The sequence below is a fragment of the Heptranchias perlo genome, chromosome 19 (genome assembly GCF_035084215.1).
Source record: "Heptranchias perlo isolate sHepPer1 chromosome 19, sHepPer1.hap1, whole genome shotgun sequence".
Classification (NCBI taxonomy): domain Eukaryota; kingdom Metazoa; phylum Chordata; class Chondrichthyes; order Hexanchiformes; family Hexanchidae; genus Heptranchias; species Heptranchias perlo.
This window is the reverse complement of record NC_090343.1, coordinates 29,043,147-29,058,225: the sequence shown is the minus strand read 5'-3', so window position 1 is coordinate 29,058,225 and position 15,079 is coordinate 29,043,147. Positions and strand designations below refer to the sequence as shown.

The following is a 15,079-nucleotide window of genomic DNA, read 5'->3' as shown; positions in this document are numbered from 1 at the left end:
AGGAAATAGTGATCACGTTCACTTTAGGTTTTAAAAGCCTGAAGATTGTGGGAGGAAGGGAAGGCTAAAGGCAATAAATAATTCTCTGGTTTTGAGGTCCCGGGAAAGAATGAATTTGAGTCGGAGATAATGCAGTTAGTCTTGATTTCAACACAGTGCAAATGTAAGGATGAGAAAGTCTGCATAGGATGACACATTTGGAGCTTAGATGAAACAGCAGAGGATTGTTCAGAGGCACACTGGCCACAGTAGTATCAATCAATAGAGAGACAGGCAAAGAAGATTGCAACAGGAAGAGGAAGGTTGAAGGCTGCAGGTGAGTGAGGGACTGCCCATCAGGTGACAAACTTTTCCTTATATCCTGTCTTGCTATATCCTATTTTGCTAGAAGAGCCTTTCCATGTATAAGAGCAATATTCAACTCATGGAAGACTTGAGCTTTATTGGGGAATGTTGAGTGGAAAATTAATGCTTGGCATGGAAGTGGAAGCCAAGCATCTTGGATGCAGCTTTAGCAATGAAACAGATGTGGGAGTTCTATTTTTGACCAGAGAAGATACTGAGGCAAAGAGTGTTGATAGATGAAGAAGAACTAAGGATGCAGCTATCAAAGGTAAGAGGGGGTAACTGTTGGTTAGACTTGTCAAAACTTTTTTTTTAAAAACTGTCAGTGAGAAATTGAAAGAAAGCAGGTTTTCATTATCTATTGAAGGGAATGGAGGAGATCAAGATGTGATTCAGCCAGTGAGGGATTGGAAATTGTCAACTCTTGAGGATGTGCAGTCAGAAGGAAGTAGTTGCATGTAGCATAGCAGCAACAGCAAAAGAGTTGATAATGAATGGAGGAGGTCATTGATGTGAAGAAGAAATAGAGTAGGAAAGTGAACAGAGCCCTGGAGAGTTCTTGAGTTAACGGAAAAAAGATGAGCCATCAACTGCAGCACATATAGTGATTTGAGACGAAACTAGACTGCAGTGAATGTAGCTTTGCTGAATGTAGCTATGTTGTGGTATCTTTAGAAGTGTATGGTGCCAGATCTTGTCTAAGGTTTTGGAGATGTCCAAGGCCAAGAGAGATGATTCACCAAAGTGTTGTATATTGTCCCTGAGGACATAGCACATGTACAGGGGCACGAGAGGAATGGCCATGCAGAAAGCCATACAGGTGATCATGGTTTAGGCCAGAACTTTCAACGTAATGGAAAATTTGAGAACTAATGCCAACTTTTATAACTTTAGAAAGTACTGATGTAAGGACAATAAGGCGGTCATTAGAAGTGTAAGAGGGTTCACTTTTCTTATGGATAGAATGAGTAAGAGCAAATTTTCAAAGAGAAAAAAGGTGAATTGGGACTGAGAAGTTGAAAAGATAACATAGGATAGCAATAAGGAAGGGATACCATGAGATCCAGAGAACAGAAGACTAAAGAGATCTGGCAGGGAGAAAACTTGATATTGGTCATGAGTCTAAACAAAGTGATCTTCTTTAGCAGGATGTGTAAACTCTTCAATATTATGTGGGCAATATTGCTAAAATGTTGCCCATAGGCTTAAACAAGTGATCAAAGTGAGACCTTAAAATCCCTGAATTGGCAAACTGAATGCATAATGTTATGCTTCAACTCGCATCTTTAATCCATGACGGCACAGTGTTGACTGCAATCTCAGTATATCAATGACTGTTTCATCAATTCAGTAAGTGCCTCAGAAAGCAATAGCTCTTCATTGTGACAATAGTGACTGTCGGTCACTTTATTGCATCACTCAAAGGGCTGTCTTATCTCTCACATTCAGTTGCTTGCTATAGCTTTTGTCAGCTAATCAGCAGGAAATGGTTAAAACTTAACTTCATAAGAGATGAAACTGCAGTTAAGATTCTTGTCCAATGATACAATAATTAAAATTATTGTAATGTTAATCCAAAAAGGACAAATTAAAGATGAAAGCCCTTGTAAATCAGTTGTTATATTACACTGAAAGTACAGATGTGGTGAATGTAGCTATGCACCTGATTAAAGGTGAATTTGTTACATCCCTTCCTAAGTATATTTAACAAGTCAGGTTTAATTATTTTTGGGATACTGATGCATTCCTTGCCTATTCATTCATCTTTGGTGATGGAACTGCTTAAACATTAAATGGAAGCAGCTTCGCTTAACTGACTAGGAGATTTCTTTCATGCAGCTCACACACTCAAGTAAGAATGTGAAGATAAAGTGGACTGGGGACTGAAAAACATATTCAGCATTCTTTGCAGTTGGAACATGGGGAATGGCTGTTTCCATGAATTGATGGTACTGTAGTGTATGTATTTTTTTTAAAACGAGAGAAGCTTCTAGTCCAAGTTCTTACAGGACAGAGATAAAATATAAAAGTCTTCCGGAAAGGTCGAATGTGTTTCAGTAAAGGCTGTTAGATCATTTCCTTGACAGGCATTCTAAGATCAAAAAATGTACTGCTTGAAATTAAATGCCTCCAACTTGTGTTTGATTGCCTTTCTTGTCTGGTGCCAATCACAACACATCCCATCATCTGTCTTTTTTTCTCTGTTTTTCTAGTGAAATTTGATGACTGCGCTGGGAATCGGGGAATTCAGTATGGAAGCAGTGACCCTGACTTCAAGGTGGGGACAGATGGCACCTTGTATGCAGCCCGCTCAATGCAGATCCCCTCAAAGCAAGTAAAGTTCGCAGTGACTGCATGGGATGTCAGGACCCAGGAGAAATGGGAAACAGCAGTGAAACTGCTTGTAATAGCACGGGGAAACTCGATGCGCAATGTACAAAAGGTATTAACACCATCTGTTCTGAAGACATTTCTCAAAGAACCTGATAAAATACTTGAATATTTTATTATGTAAATGACTTCTAATATGGTCTGTTGAATAATACCTTCCAGATGTCTATTCAGCCAGAGGCTGACTGATATTAAAGGCGGGTTTGCCGTTAGGAAATCTGTGCCAGCTGGCGCAGCTAGGTTCTGCTGAGTGTAATGGAAGGTGAATGCTGGTGGTAATTCATACACATTGGTTTCCTAGTTTAGTAAATTACTCAAACTGGCAGCAGCCAGTGAATTTAAAAGATAAGTCATTTTTCTTAGTACTTAAAATGCTGAAAGGTAAGGCTAAGCAAAAGCTAATTTTGACATTTTAACCCTTTTATTTCACATCTCTCTTTCCTGGTTGACTTTTTGTTTTACTGGTAAACCCCTTTGGATTAACATGTAAATACTATATACACATTGAATTCATCTTGTGGATCTTAAGTAACTACAGAGGGATGATGCCACATTTGCCCTGGTGATATGGATATCTGATCATCTTGAAAATTGCCTGCAACCTGACCTCCAATGTCCAGTATAAATCACTTGAATCATTTGTACCAGTGTACAACAGACTCACCTTAGATTAGTTTCAATTTTGATGCTAAATCTCCTGGTTCTACCCATTGCAGTCACCCTGTTCCTCTTGTCAAGTGCATTCCTGTTATCAAACAGATTTACATGTAGGACAAAAAAAATGGCTTGGAGCTGCCCCACTGAGAACATCCAGCATAGCTGGACAGCCCACAGCCAGTCTATCTAATAGAGTCTGGACTATAGCACCAGGACGCATTGAAACAGTATGGCTCATTTGCCAGAAAACATGAAGGAGTTGATTGCTTATCTCTTAAAGTTAAATACTGTTATGTAGTATTTCTCTATTTGAAGTGAATTTTGTGTTGTGAAAGTATTATTCTAGTTAAAGTGTACTATAGTTGCATGGAAATTGGATAAAACCAATTCAAGAAGTAGTATAAGCTCCTTTAAAGAGTCTTGTCAAACAGGAACCATTCATCCACATTAAAGACACTTGAATGATTGCAGAATATGTGCAAGGTCTGCGCTGACAAAAGCAAATGTCAACTTCTGATGGTATCACCAAAATGATTCTGTGGTTTAAAAGCTGCATTCAGACCAAATATCTCTGAACAGTCACTCGGGGCAAGGAAGAACTATGTTGTCCCAGCTTTTTTCTCTCTCCTTAACATGCATCACAATGCCTAGGGGTTTACCATACGTGTTGATTGAGTCTGTTCTTTAGTCATTAGAAAATATCTTGGTCATCCTCTTCAAACAAAAACTTGTACTCGACATTGCAACAATGAAAGGTTTCAGTTCCTTGGTCTAAAAAATGCAAAAAAAAACCAATACTGCATTCAGATACAAATGATCTGAACTTTATTTTTATGTTGCTATTCAAAAGACTATGACCAAATATTTAGAAATATTTTTATTTGGTTGCAATTGCAGTTGATTTCAGTCACTTTTTTTTCCCAAATTTGGGTAGACAGAATTGATTAACTCAGTAGAATTAAATGGAACCTGTTTAATGTTTAACAGTCTTTTTGACTTATGTTCCCTAAGATTATTTACTAAGTAATGGTAGTATTGACTGAGAAGTATTTACCAGGCTCAGGCAGGACTGTACTATTTCAGTGACTCAAACTCTGTTATCATATTTCACAAAAGGTCACAATTGGGCAGTGTTAGACCAGGTGATACGACCTCTGTTGCACAATGGACACAATTTCTCTTCCAGTTTCCTCCCACCACCATATGCAAATTGGATTGAGGTATCCTATTCAATATGAAAGTGGGATGTCCAGACTATGACTATTCCATAGATTCCAGAGAGAACCAAAGGATGACTGTCCATGAAGACTAGAAATCAAATTGAGTTTTCTAGTTGCGTGCCTTAGCACATTAGTGTTGTGGCTATTGGTTGCTTCCAGTATTTTATTTTTATGTGTAGTCATTGTTGATATGGTGATAAAAATCAATTCTGGAGCAATGTGTTGCAGAGGATTAAGTGATGACTCACTTGAAGAATGCAAATAATGAACAAAATTAAGTTTAATTGCATTATTTTGGTAAACCAGGAAATCTTATGGAAGAATGATACTCCATTAGGCAGTACACTGAGCCCATTACTCTTTATTTCAGTAAAAGACTTAAGTCAGGAATCACAAAACAAACAGTGCAGTATAAGGAGCTTTTATACAAGTGCTGAGAGCTGATATTTGAGGGAGGGGAACTGCAGAATATTAGAAAATGGTCATTTGAGAAAATTTTACTTGACAGAAGCAATGGGGCTCAACAATTCCATTGGTGAGATCTTGAATATTTAGTGGGGAGCATTCAGCTTCTTGATGGTAATCTATTCGTGCATTGATGAAATAAAATCCTGCATTCTGGCATGTTTTAGGAAGCTTGACAAAAGTCAGAGTTGTGTACAACGAAAAACTTCCTAGCTGGTTGAAGTGGCAGGTTTTCCAAACTACAGTCTATTATTAGAAATTTGGAGAACATGAAGTAATAGCCGTCTAAAGAAACTGTGTATCCCGTATAAAAGAATGATAGACATACTCCCAATGAGCAAATTGCATGGGAGGCTAAAGTAGTATCGATGAAGAGGCATATCAGTAAATTAAGGTGGCAATGGTATCTCGGTCCAAACAACACTCTATTAAGCACTGAGTCACACGGCTAGTACAATCTTTTTTCTAAGTTCTGATGTGAACACATAAAATACATTTGAATTTACTACTGCATGGAGCTAAAATATGTTCTTGCTTTCTCAATTTGGTATATCAAATATCTCCTACCTCCTGCAAAATGAGCGAATATCATATTTATAACAGACCAGTTCAGGTTTCACAAGTTTTTGGGAAAAGCTGTGCTTTTTAGTGCAGATCTATCTTCAAAATCAATGGTAGTTATTGTATAAATGTAATTGTTCCAACAGCCGTGTTGACTTATATGTGATAATCTCATAACCATGTGTCAGTTAAACAGGACAGGTGCTAATAAATTGCATCAAGCTATTGAACTGGAACACTTCTATTCACTTTCATGTGCGAATTTTCATGGCGTTAGACCGCCAGGGCCATTTTAATAACTGATTTCCTGAAGTCATATCTGAAGAGTGTTGTATTTTATTTTATGAGCAGAATGGGAAGAATGTGCCTCCAGAGTCTTCACAGCAGCTTGATGATACACTGTTTCCATGGCGCCAACAGCAGAGCTCCAATGGGCTGAAACGACAGAAGAGAGATTGGGTCATTCCTCCAATCAATGTGCCAGAAAATTCGAGAGGGCCCTTCCCCCTTCAGCTGGTTCGGGTAAGCAGCAAAAAAAAGATTGAAGTGTTTGTGTGTATGCACACATACACCAATATACACACCATACACTGGAAAAACATTATATTCTAAACATAAGAACTGCAAAGTTAAATTAGAAAACATGGTAAATCTTATGCAAATGAAGTACTCCTGGAATGAAGAACTGTTTTACATAAATACTGTATTTTGTGAGAGGTGGCTTATTTGCATGAGCTACTAAGTGTCATCTGTGCTGTAGGTTTGATTGTATTTTTTGGCAAATGCTTTATGCTTCCCTGCCAGTAGCCTGAAGTTGAATCCAGTTATTCCATTCAGTTCCATTTAGTGTTTGCTTTTTTGCTACTTCAATCAGGAAATATTAACTATAGGTTTAACCTTTTCAATGAGGCAAATCTGCATTAACTGCTTGAGCTTGCTTCATGGTCCTTCACTATTCAGATGCATTTTATTTATGTTTCTTGGTTTCATCTGGGTAGAGTCATTTGACACAAGTTATGTACTTTGATAAGTCATAGAAAGGAAAGAAAAATGGTCAAAGTTGACAGAGTACTCTTACTCAAAATTAGGATCAAGAGAACATTGTATTTGGTTTCTTTATTTCAAAATGATAATGAAGTAAAATTAGAGAACTATAGAGAAAATGAAGCAAGAATGTTAAAGCTGCTCCATTTTTCTTTCAGTACAAATATCCTACTTTTAAAACATAAACCATTTATAGACAGGACTATAATTCTAATCCAGCAATACCCATGTTTTTCAATGTCAGCTGGAAAGTATCCATTTAAACATATGAATTGTATTCAAGAATGTCATGATGGAAATGACTCACTTGCCTTTGTGTCTGCTTGTTTCCCTACCTGTTCAGAAGGACATAACCTTCAGTCACCACCTTTTGTCATGGTTTGACTCAGAATGAAAAGGTCCTTTGTGGAGAATTGCTGGTACAAGCCTGCAGCCAACACAGGGTGCCAGAGATCACAAACAAGAGACCTCATGCACTCACACTTTTTGTGGCATATTTCTCTTTTGCCATTTTTTTTTGATAGAACTATTTCAGTAGTACTTGTTAATGTGGAAAATCCTTACTGTTGTTGGGCGATTTCGGTGTAGCACAAGTATGTACGCAGGATGCTGTAAAACAAACAAAGCACCTACCTTTTGGAAGAGGAAAAACTGTAAGGAATGTACTTATTTGTAAGATCTGGAGATACACAAATTTATCATTGCATCCCACCTCTGTGTTCATCTTTCTCTCAAATCCCTTCAGTTCAATTTCTGTCCTGTCCCACGGAAGCAAGACTGCTCTGGTCAAAGTCACCAGTATCATTCTTTGTGATCATAATACACTATTCAACCTTGACCTTTCTGCAGTGTTTGGCATGGTTGATTACTCCATCCTCTTCTGCATTCCAACTCTGCAGGACTTCCCTCACATGATTCCACTCCTACCCATGTCAATCAGCAAACCTCGAGAAATAGCTTTTTCTCCTACCTCCTGCATGATCACTCCTAGGTTTCCTTCCTTTTCCTTACTTACTTGTTGGGGTCAGTTTCCATATGTGTCCTAGCAATGCCCAGCTCTCTCTCTCCACCACTTCTATCTTGTCAAGCTGTCTGTCTGACATCAAATTGTGCATGAGCAAGAACTTCCACAAATTGAACATTGGGAAAAATAAAGCTACTGAATTCAGCTGCCATGAAAATCTCTGCGCCCTTGCCACCTTTGTCATCCCCTCCTCAGCTGCTTGCTCAGGCTGAACCAAGCAATGCACAATCTCGGTGTCCTGATCAACCCAGCAATGAACTTCAAACCCCACACCCTATCTGTAATCAGACTATTTACTTCCATCTCTGCAGCATTGCCTACCTCTGCCCTTACGTCACTCCCACCACTACTGAAAAACCCTGATCCACTGCTTTATGATCTCTAGACTTGACTTGTCGTTGCCTTCCTCAGCTCCATCCCTCACATTTGAACCCATACAAATCCCTGCCACTTGCATTCTGCCCTGCACCAAGTTCCACTCATCCCTTCCCCATCCTTGCTTTTTTTCAGTTGGTTTAGTGCCTAGTACATTGAATTCAAGATCCTCTTCCCCATTTATAAATTGCTGCATAGCTTTGCCCCACCCTACCTCTGCAACCTGCTCAAGTCTTACATCCAGCCCATGCCATTTGGTCTCTTACTCTGGCCTCTTGTGCGTTTCCACCCCCCAGCCCTCCACCACCCAATACCACCACTCTACTTTTGCCGGAAGGGCCTTCAGCCACCTTGACCCTGCTGTCTGGAATTCCCTCCCCAAACCCCTGCAACTTGCTACACCTCTCCCACTTTTAAAAGCCTCCTCCAAGCCTACCTTTCTTGATTGTGTTTTCAGTCACTCAGTCACCTCTTCTTTCCCTTCCGCCCTGCTGAGCATCTTGGGACAAGGTCTACATTAAACATGTTATACAAAATTGTTGTTTGTGTGGTGTATGTAGTGCAGAAGTGGAAAATTTATCCCATGCATGTAATGTTCTTTTCAGTGGAGGCTGTGATGTACGTTCTACACTTTCAGTCCTCCCATCTTTCCTAGAATTCCTATAATTTACAAAATTACTGGATGTAAAAGACATAGGCAATGATTTACCCATAGCAAATTGTCTGTTTAGCTTCTCTGATCTTCTGCTAAATTGTGTATTTTCTCTGAGAATCTTGGCAACTGTTTCATTGCAGCACATGTGCACTGTTTATCATTATTATTCCAAGTGGTTGCTGCCTGAACCCCATATAAAGAGGAAAAAACCCTGACTACCAGAAATAAAACTGGAAATGTATAGCAGGTCGATTGACATTTGAAACAGAATGACGGGTTAACCTTTCAGTTATGATTTTCCTCAGAACTGGCAGTCACTTCAGAGAAGGGCCTTTCATATGACTGACCTGTAAGATAGTGTTTGACCTGCTGAGCATTTAGCAGTTTCTGTTTATACCTGGACTATATAGAGGGGGGAAGATAAAGGAAGATATTAGTGAAGAACAAATGAGAGACTACAGTAAAATAAGGAAATAGCTAAGAGACAAAGTGGAGTGATATAAGACTAGGTGGTGGAAGGAAAGAAAAGGCAGAAACAGAAGAAACCCAGAAGCCATAAGAAAAAAAGAGACCAGAAAGCAGCAGTGAAGAGATGCGATGAGTAAACAATAAGTTAAAAATATTAATGTAGTTTTAGTTTAAAATTCCTGTGTGCACATGACTGAGAAAGCATAAAGGAAAATACAAAAAGTTTTGGTTTCCTTACTTGATTTTTTGATTTGTTTCCCTCTCTTCCTCGCCCTCATCTCCAATTTCTCCCCTCTCCTGGAGATCCTGCTGTGTGCTGGAGTCAGATCCACAACATTATTTTACCCAAAAGGCTATTATTCATGCGTAAGTCTGGCCAGTGAGTGTCACTAGGCTACTTAACCATCACAGCTAACCTCAATCCTGGGCTTATCTGATATAATCACAGGTGCATTTTCCTATTGATGCCAATGTATAGCAATCAAAAGCAAGATCCCAGCTACCCACTGTCCCCCCCCACCCCCCACCCCAAAAAAAACAAATTAGCTGCTGCTCTTTTGCTCTAACTAGGATCAGCTAACTCAACAGAGATGGTGGAATTAGACATTTTTGTGCGTACATACGAAATATCTGGGGGAGAAGGAGGTTGATGTCCAAGTTCAAGATGTGAAAGGGCTGCACTTGATTAACTTCTAAGATTTGTGCAAAGTTCACTTTGTTACCTAAAGTTGTTCACATCCATCAGAAGATTAAATAAATGAAGAATAACTTCTTCATTAACTTGTGGAACAGACTGCTGCCCAGTGCAATCCATAACAGCACAAATGGTACACTGTCTCTTAGGAGAATCCTGCTCAATGGGCTGGATGGCCTTTTCACATCTAATCCCACTACTCTTAAGGATCCTGCAGAAAACCTCAGTCAAATATTCATTAGTTGAAGCTTTCAAAAGAGAATTTGATTGATTCATGATTCAGCAGAGAATGTAGGGATATGGGTTATGGTACGACAAGGATTTTAAAAAATGTCCTGAGGCAGGACCTGTAGGAAGAAGCAAGCCAGATAAGCTAAATCGATGTTGTCCAACATGCAACCCCTGAGTCCTGGCACCCCAGCCTTCGAAGCCCAGGCAGCTCAGTTCTGGATAGTACACTGAGTGTATTAAGAAGACTTCTCATTGTACTAAATGATTTTTCTTCATTTAATACTATCCCAGTCAGATGTTTATTCGAGTCCACTGGGTTCTGCAAAAAGTCTTATTTTTTGGGAAAAATTGACAGGATTATATGGAGCAAATGTTCACTGTCCAGAAAGTGCCGCCTGTTGAAAACTGATAAAACATAATGGCTGTTAGGGGCTGTGTGGAGTTATTTAATCAATCGTGAAAGTTTTATTTGAATGCAGTTTTACTGCTATAATGTTTGATTAATAGAATAATTGTCATGCCTGTAATATCTGAGCTGATTTTAATAATCAGTGTTGGAGATCAAAATATTTTTTTTAATTGATATAATGCAGCTGATGGTTTTTACAAGTCACCAGTGTGTTCTGGTGATACATGAGTAATTGTCACTTCCAGTAACATAATTATATCATACTCCGCACAAGGCCATTGTTGGAGAAAAGGTTTCTGTTCATATTAATGAAGTCAGTGTTCAGAGTGTGAAATTAATTTAGGGAAAATGATTTGAAGCTTAAACTACAGAGTTCTAGAATCATTAAAGTGAATCCCCAAGTTGCCAACGTACCTTTCTCGAGTTCTGATTGCAAATAGGTCCCTAATTAAAATCCTGTATGAATTAAATGCTGAATAGCTTATTTACATTTTCAGTGTCAAATACGACCAAACTAGCATCAGCTTGACTTATCAGAGTGATGAGCTGGAGGGGGAGTTGCATAGGGAGAGTAAGTGACTTTGATGCTTACTCTTACCCTAATCATCCAATGACTAAGCTCAAGGAAAGAGCTGAATGTTCAGGAGTATGACTAAAATTAATTGATGTAATTAATCATGTTAATCCAAGATCAGGAGAAATTGTAATGCACCAGCAAGATAATTCTAGCGGAAATTGTTTCTGAATACATTTAGATGCACCTTTTTTTCTTGAAATTGCTAAGCTTTACACTGGTCCCAAACTAATTTCTTATTATAAAACAACACAATAAAGTTTGACATAAACTTGAAGGATTTTTAGCATTGCAGATTTGAAGATCAATCTATTCGCTGTTAGAATCACATACTTGTTACTGTTTCCTTAACTTAGGGAATTTATTGTGCAGAAATAATTTATCTTTTTACTTTACTGGTCTTTATAAACTGTATTTCTAATTTTATACTTACTGACCTCAATATAGTTTTCTGTTTACTTAGTAGTTGAATCTGCATCATAGACTTCTCCATGGCTGCCTTTGATATTATTGTATATTTGTCAAATGGAGATGCGCTGAGCTGGAAAGTATTTCACTATCTCCAAGATGGTGTACTGTGCAACCTCATGGTCTGGTTGAGACATTAGCCCATAGAGGGCAGTCCAACTGGAGTGACTGGCAAGGCTTGGATTTAATTTGGGTAGGAGCTCTCTGAATGCTTTAGTACAACAGCTACCAGACTGCATCACAAGCTGCATTTTTCAAATGTGGTAACAGAACAATATGACACTTGTCTCATGAGCAGTTACATATTCACAATGTAATGGAAACGAAGGCTCCAGCCTCCTACCATACACATTAGCTCTATTGTCAGTTTTCAGCTGGTTGGGAATGACTGTATGCTGGAGTTTCTTTCATGTTTATATTTCAGAATAGCTGCTTTGTCCAATTCAGGAGACACAGACTTCATGTTGCCATTAGTTTTCCTATAGTCTTGCTATTAGTCTCCCGAGACTCGCCACAATTTTTAAGACACAAAATGTCTTACACTGAGGACTTGCGTATCCATCAATATTACAATAATAATTCTGTTGATAGGTCAGGATTGCCTCAAGTTACATAAGTAGTAGAGCAAAAGATAAGTTGGTTTTTAGCTGTATAAAATTTGAACAATAACTGAAACTGAGTGTAGGTGTTACATACGTAAATAATTCCCAGCGTTTCAGAAAAATGATATAACCTAGCCACCTTCAAATATACCCAGATAACCTTTCCTTGACTACTTGAAAAGATATGACCCAGCTGCTGTCACTACCAGTCTGCTTTTCACCCATGCAGCCTGCCCATCCCCTGGAGAAACAAATCACTTCCCTATGGCCTTCCTTTTTGCTCAGTGTTTTCAGACCAAGCAGAAACAGTGTTTTGACCTTAACCAGATTCTCCTGTGTAGGGTTTTTCTACCCCTTCGTCAATGGTCAACATGACTCCAATATGGTACAGTGGAGTTTTATTAAATTTCTCACAAGGTTCAGCACTATGCGTGCTTAAGCATTAGTTAGTAGTACAGAACTAGAATTATATCACCCGTCTTGGGTAGACGGTGTGCCCACTTTGCACAGGAGTCTTGACAGTCACCCCACCTGGGGTCTCTTCCATTGATACCACTACCGCTACCCCACCTGGGGTTTCCCCGTTTCTTCCTGTCTCCTTGCTCGGGACAAGGCTTCCGTTGTAGGTCTCTGACCTGTTGGCCTCTGACCTTGTCGGATCCGGATCCTCTCCTCAGGGATGCCTGGTTTTGCTCCAGGGTCAACCCTACTCCCATCCGTGTCTCCTGCAACCTGACTCTCGCAAGAGAGCTCTCTTTTATGCTACTTTTGAGGGTGGTGTGAGGGGCTATTAATGACACAGGTGTTTGACCCTATGGGAATCTTGCCAAAAGGCGTGGTGGCCAGTTGGGTGTCGAGAATCTCTCAGTACAAAGGAAAAAGAGTCGGCCTACTCCTTAGCTCTATCTTTGATGGACAGGGGGTGATGGAGTAGCACCCCTCCCTCCTGATGCCATACCCCTTGGATTGACTAATCACCAGTTACCACCATTCCCTGTGACTGGCCCCTTATCTTATCCTGTAGTGTTTCCCTCAAGGCTGCTGTTAGCAGCGTCTAGGTCTATTATCTTATACTCCTGTCTTGGTCCCAGGCTTGGAGCTCTAAGACTCCATTATCTTATATGGACAGTTAGGTTCTCATCTCGTGGGCATGTCTGTGTAGCTATGTGCTGTGCTGGCAATTTCATACTTTACTTTTATTAGTTTTAATAAAGGATTTTAAGGGTCTTTGCAGAGCTTGACAGATTCTAAGTTGTGTGGTTAATTACTATATACTTGCTTATTTAGTATAAAAGAGAGAAGGATAGAAGGATAGAAAAAGGTACATGTCCCAAATACAGGTGGTACAATGAGTCAAGGTACATGCGTGATTACAGCAATACATTGGTTAACAATCATCAAAAAAGTGTTTGATTAATACAAAAGGTGAATTGCCCAAACGACATGTTCAATGCAGATTCAACAGGTGACTGTATAATCTTGCACCTCTTCAATACTTGGCCGCTAAAACTCTCCTCTTTCCCAACCCCTTCCCACAGAAAGAATGTTATGGGATTCTTTCCCTGTCCACTGCCGAGTTTTCTAACCCTGTTTTTCCCTCCTACCCTGCTAATACTGTGTGCTGGTCTCAACCTCCCCAAAGTCACCTTTTCTCCACCACCACCCTCCAATCTTCACCTCCACCCCTTCCCTCTCCTCTTCTTCCTCCTCCACCTCCCATTTGCTTTCTCTCTTCCCCTCTTCTCTACTCCCCCCTCCTCCTCCCTCTTCTCCCCCTCCCATTCCTCGCCTTCCTCTTTCTCTCCTCCTCCTCCACCTTGGTCCAATTATCCCCCATCCTCTAGCCCCCTGCTTGGCTTGAATACTGCACATGGTGTTGAGTCCCCTTGTGAATTGCCACAAGCGATCAACTAGTTATTATAATATAGAGACTATAAGAAGTTATTAAACTGTTACTTATGTTTTGTTACTTTCTCCCATATTCCCTCTTGCTTCTATATGTGATTTTATTTTCTTTCTATTTTATTTTATGTTATTTCTTATCTATTTTGTTTTTGTGTTCTAAACTTCTTTCCACTGTATTCACCTACCCACTGTCCATTTTTAAACTGGAAACCACAATATTTAAAATCCATATTCAAAATTTGTTCCATAGTCTTTTTGTTTTTCAGCCAATTATGAGAGTTCCTTGAAGGTTGACTTCATCACATTATCAGAACTCTTTCATATTTCCTCCAACTCAGGGAGAAAAATGTAAAGGACATGATAACTTTCCAGCAGGCCAGGGAGAAGGAAGCACAGAAACTAATTATCTCATCTGTTGTGCCCTTTTGTTACTGACTTACCAAGTTGTGGAAACAATCTGATATGATTAACCGTGCATAACCCTTCATAATCTTGAAGTCCTCTATCTGGTCACTCCTTATCTTCCTCAGTCCTAGTGGGAGAAAAAACTCTTTTTCAATTCTCTCTTCATAACTGTAACCTCCTATCCTTAATAACCTCCCAGTGAATCTACGTGGCTCCTTTTCCATTGTTTTTATTTCTTTCCTATGAGTGTCCAAAACTGTATAATATACTCCAATATTGCAGATTAGCTGAGATGTTGTACATGTCACTATTATCTCCTTGTTTTTATATTCTATGCCTTTAGATACAAAATCAACGATTCCATTTGCTTTTTTTATGGCCTTATCTACTTCCACTGCCACCTTCAATGACCAGTGTATCTGTACACCAAGGTTCCTTTACTCCATTTAAAATGTTACCATTTAGAGTGTAAATAAATGCTAATTTAGCTTGTATTGCTGTAATGTTTGACCTGGAGATCCAAATAGACCTATGTGAGCCAGCATAAAAGACCAACTCTTGAAGGAAATTACATTGCTACTTTTAG

General features: G+C 39.3%; 1 protein-coding gene across 1 annotated transcript in view; it reads left to right on the top strand.

The window, feature by feature from the left end:
• LOC137335279 (cadherin-4-like) overlaps positions 1-15,079 on the top strand; it is a 464,003-nt gene that overhangs the window by 270,983 nt on the left and 177,941 nt on the right. The window contains exons 3-4 of the mRNA XM_068000573.1: positions 2,559-2,788; positions 5,991-6,161. Of these exons, the coding sequence (XP_067856674.1) occupies positions 2,559-2,788; positions 5,991-6,161 (401 nt within the window). The remainder of the gene's footprint in view (positions 1-2,558; positions 2,789-5,990; positions 6,162-15,079) is intronic.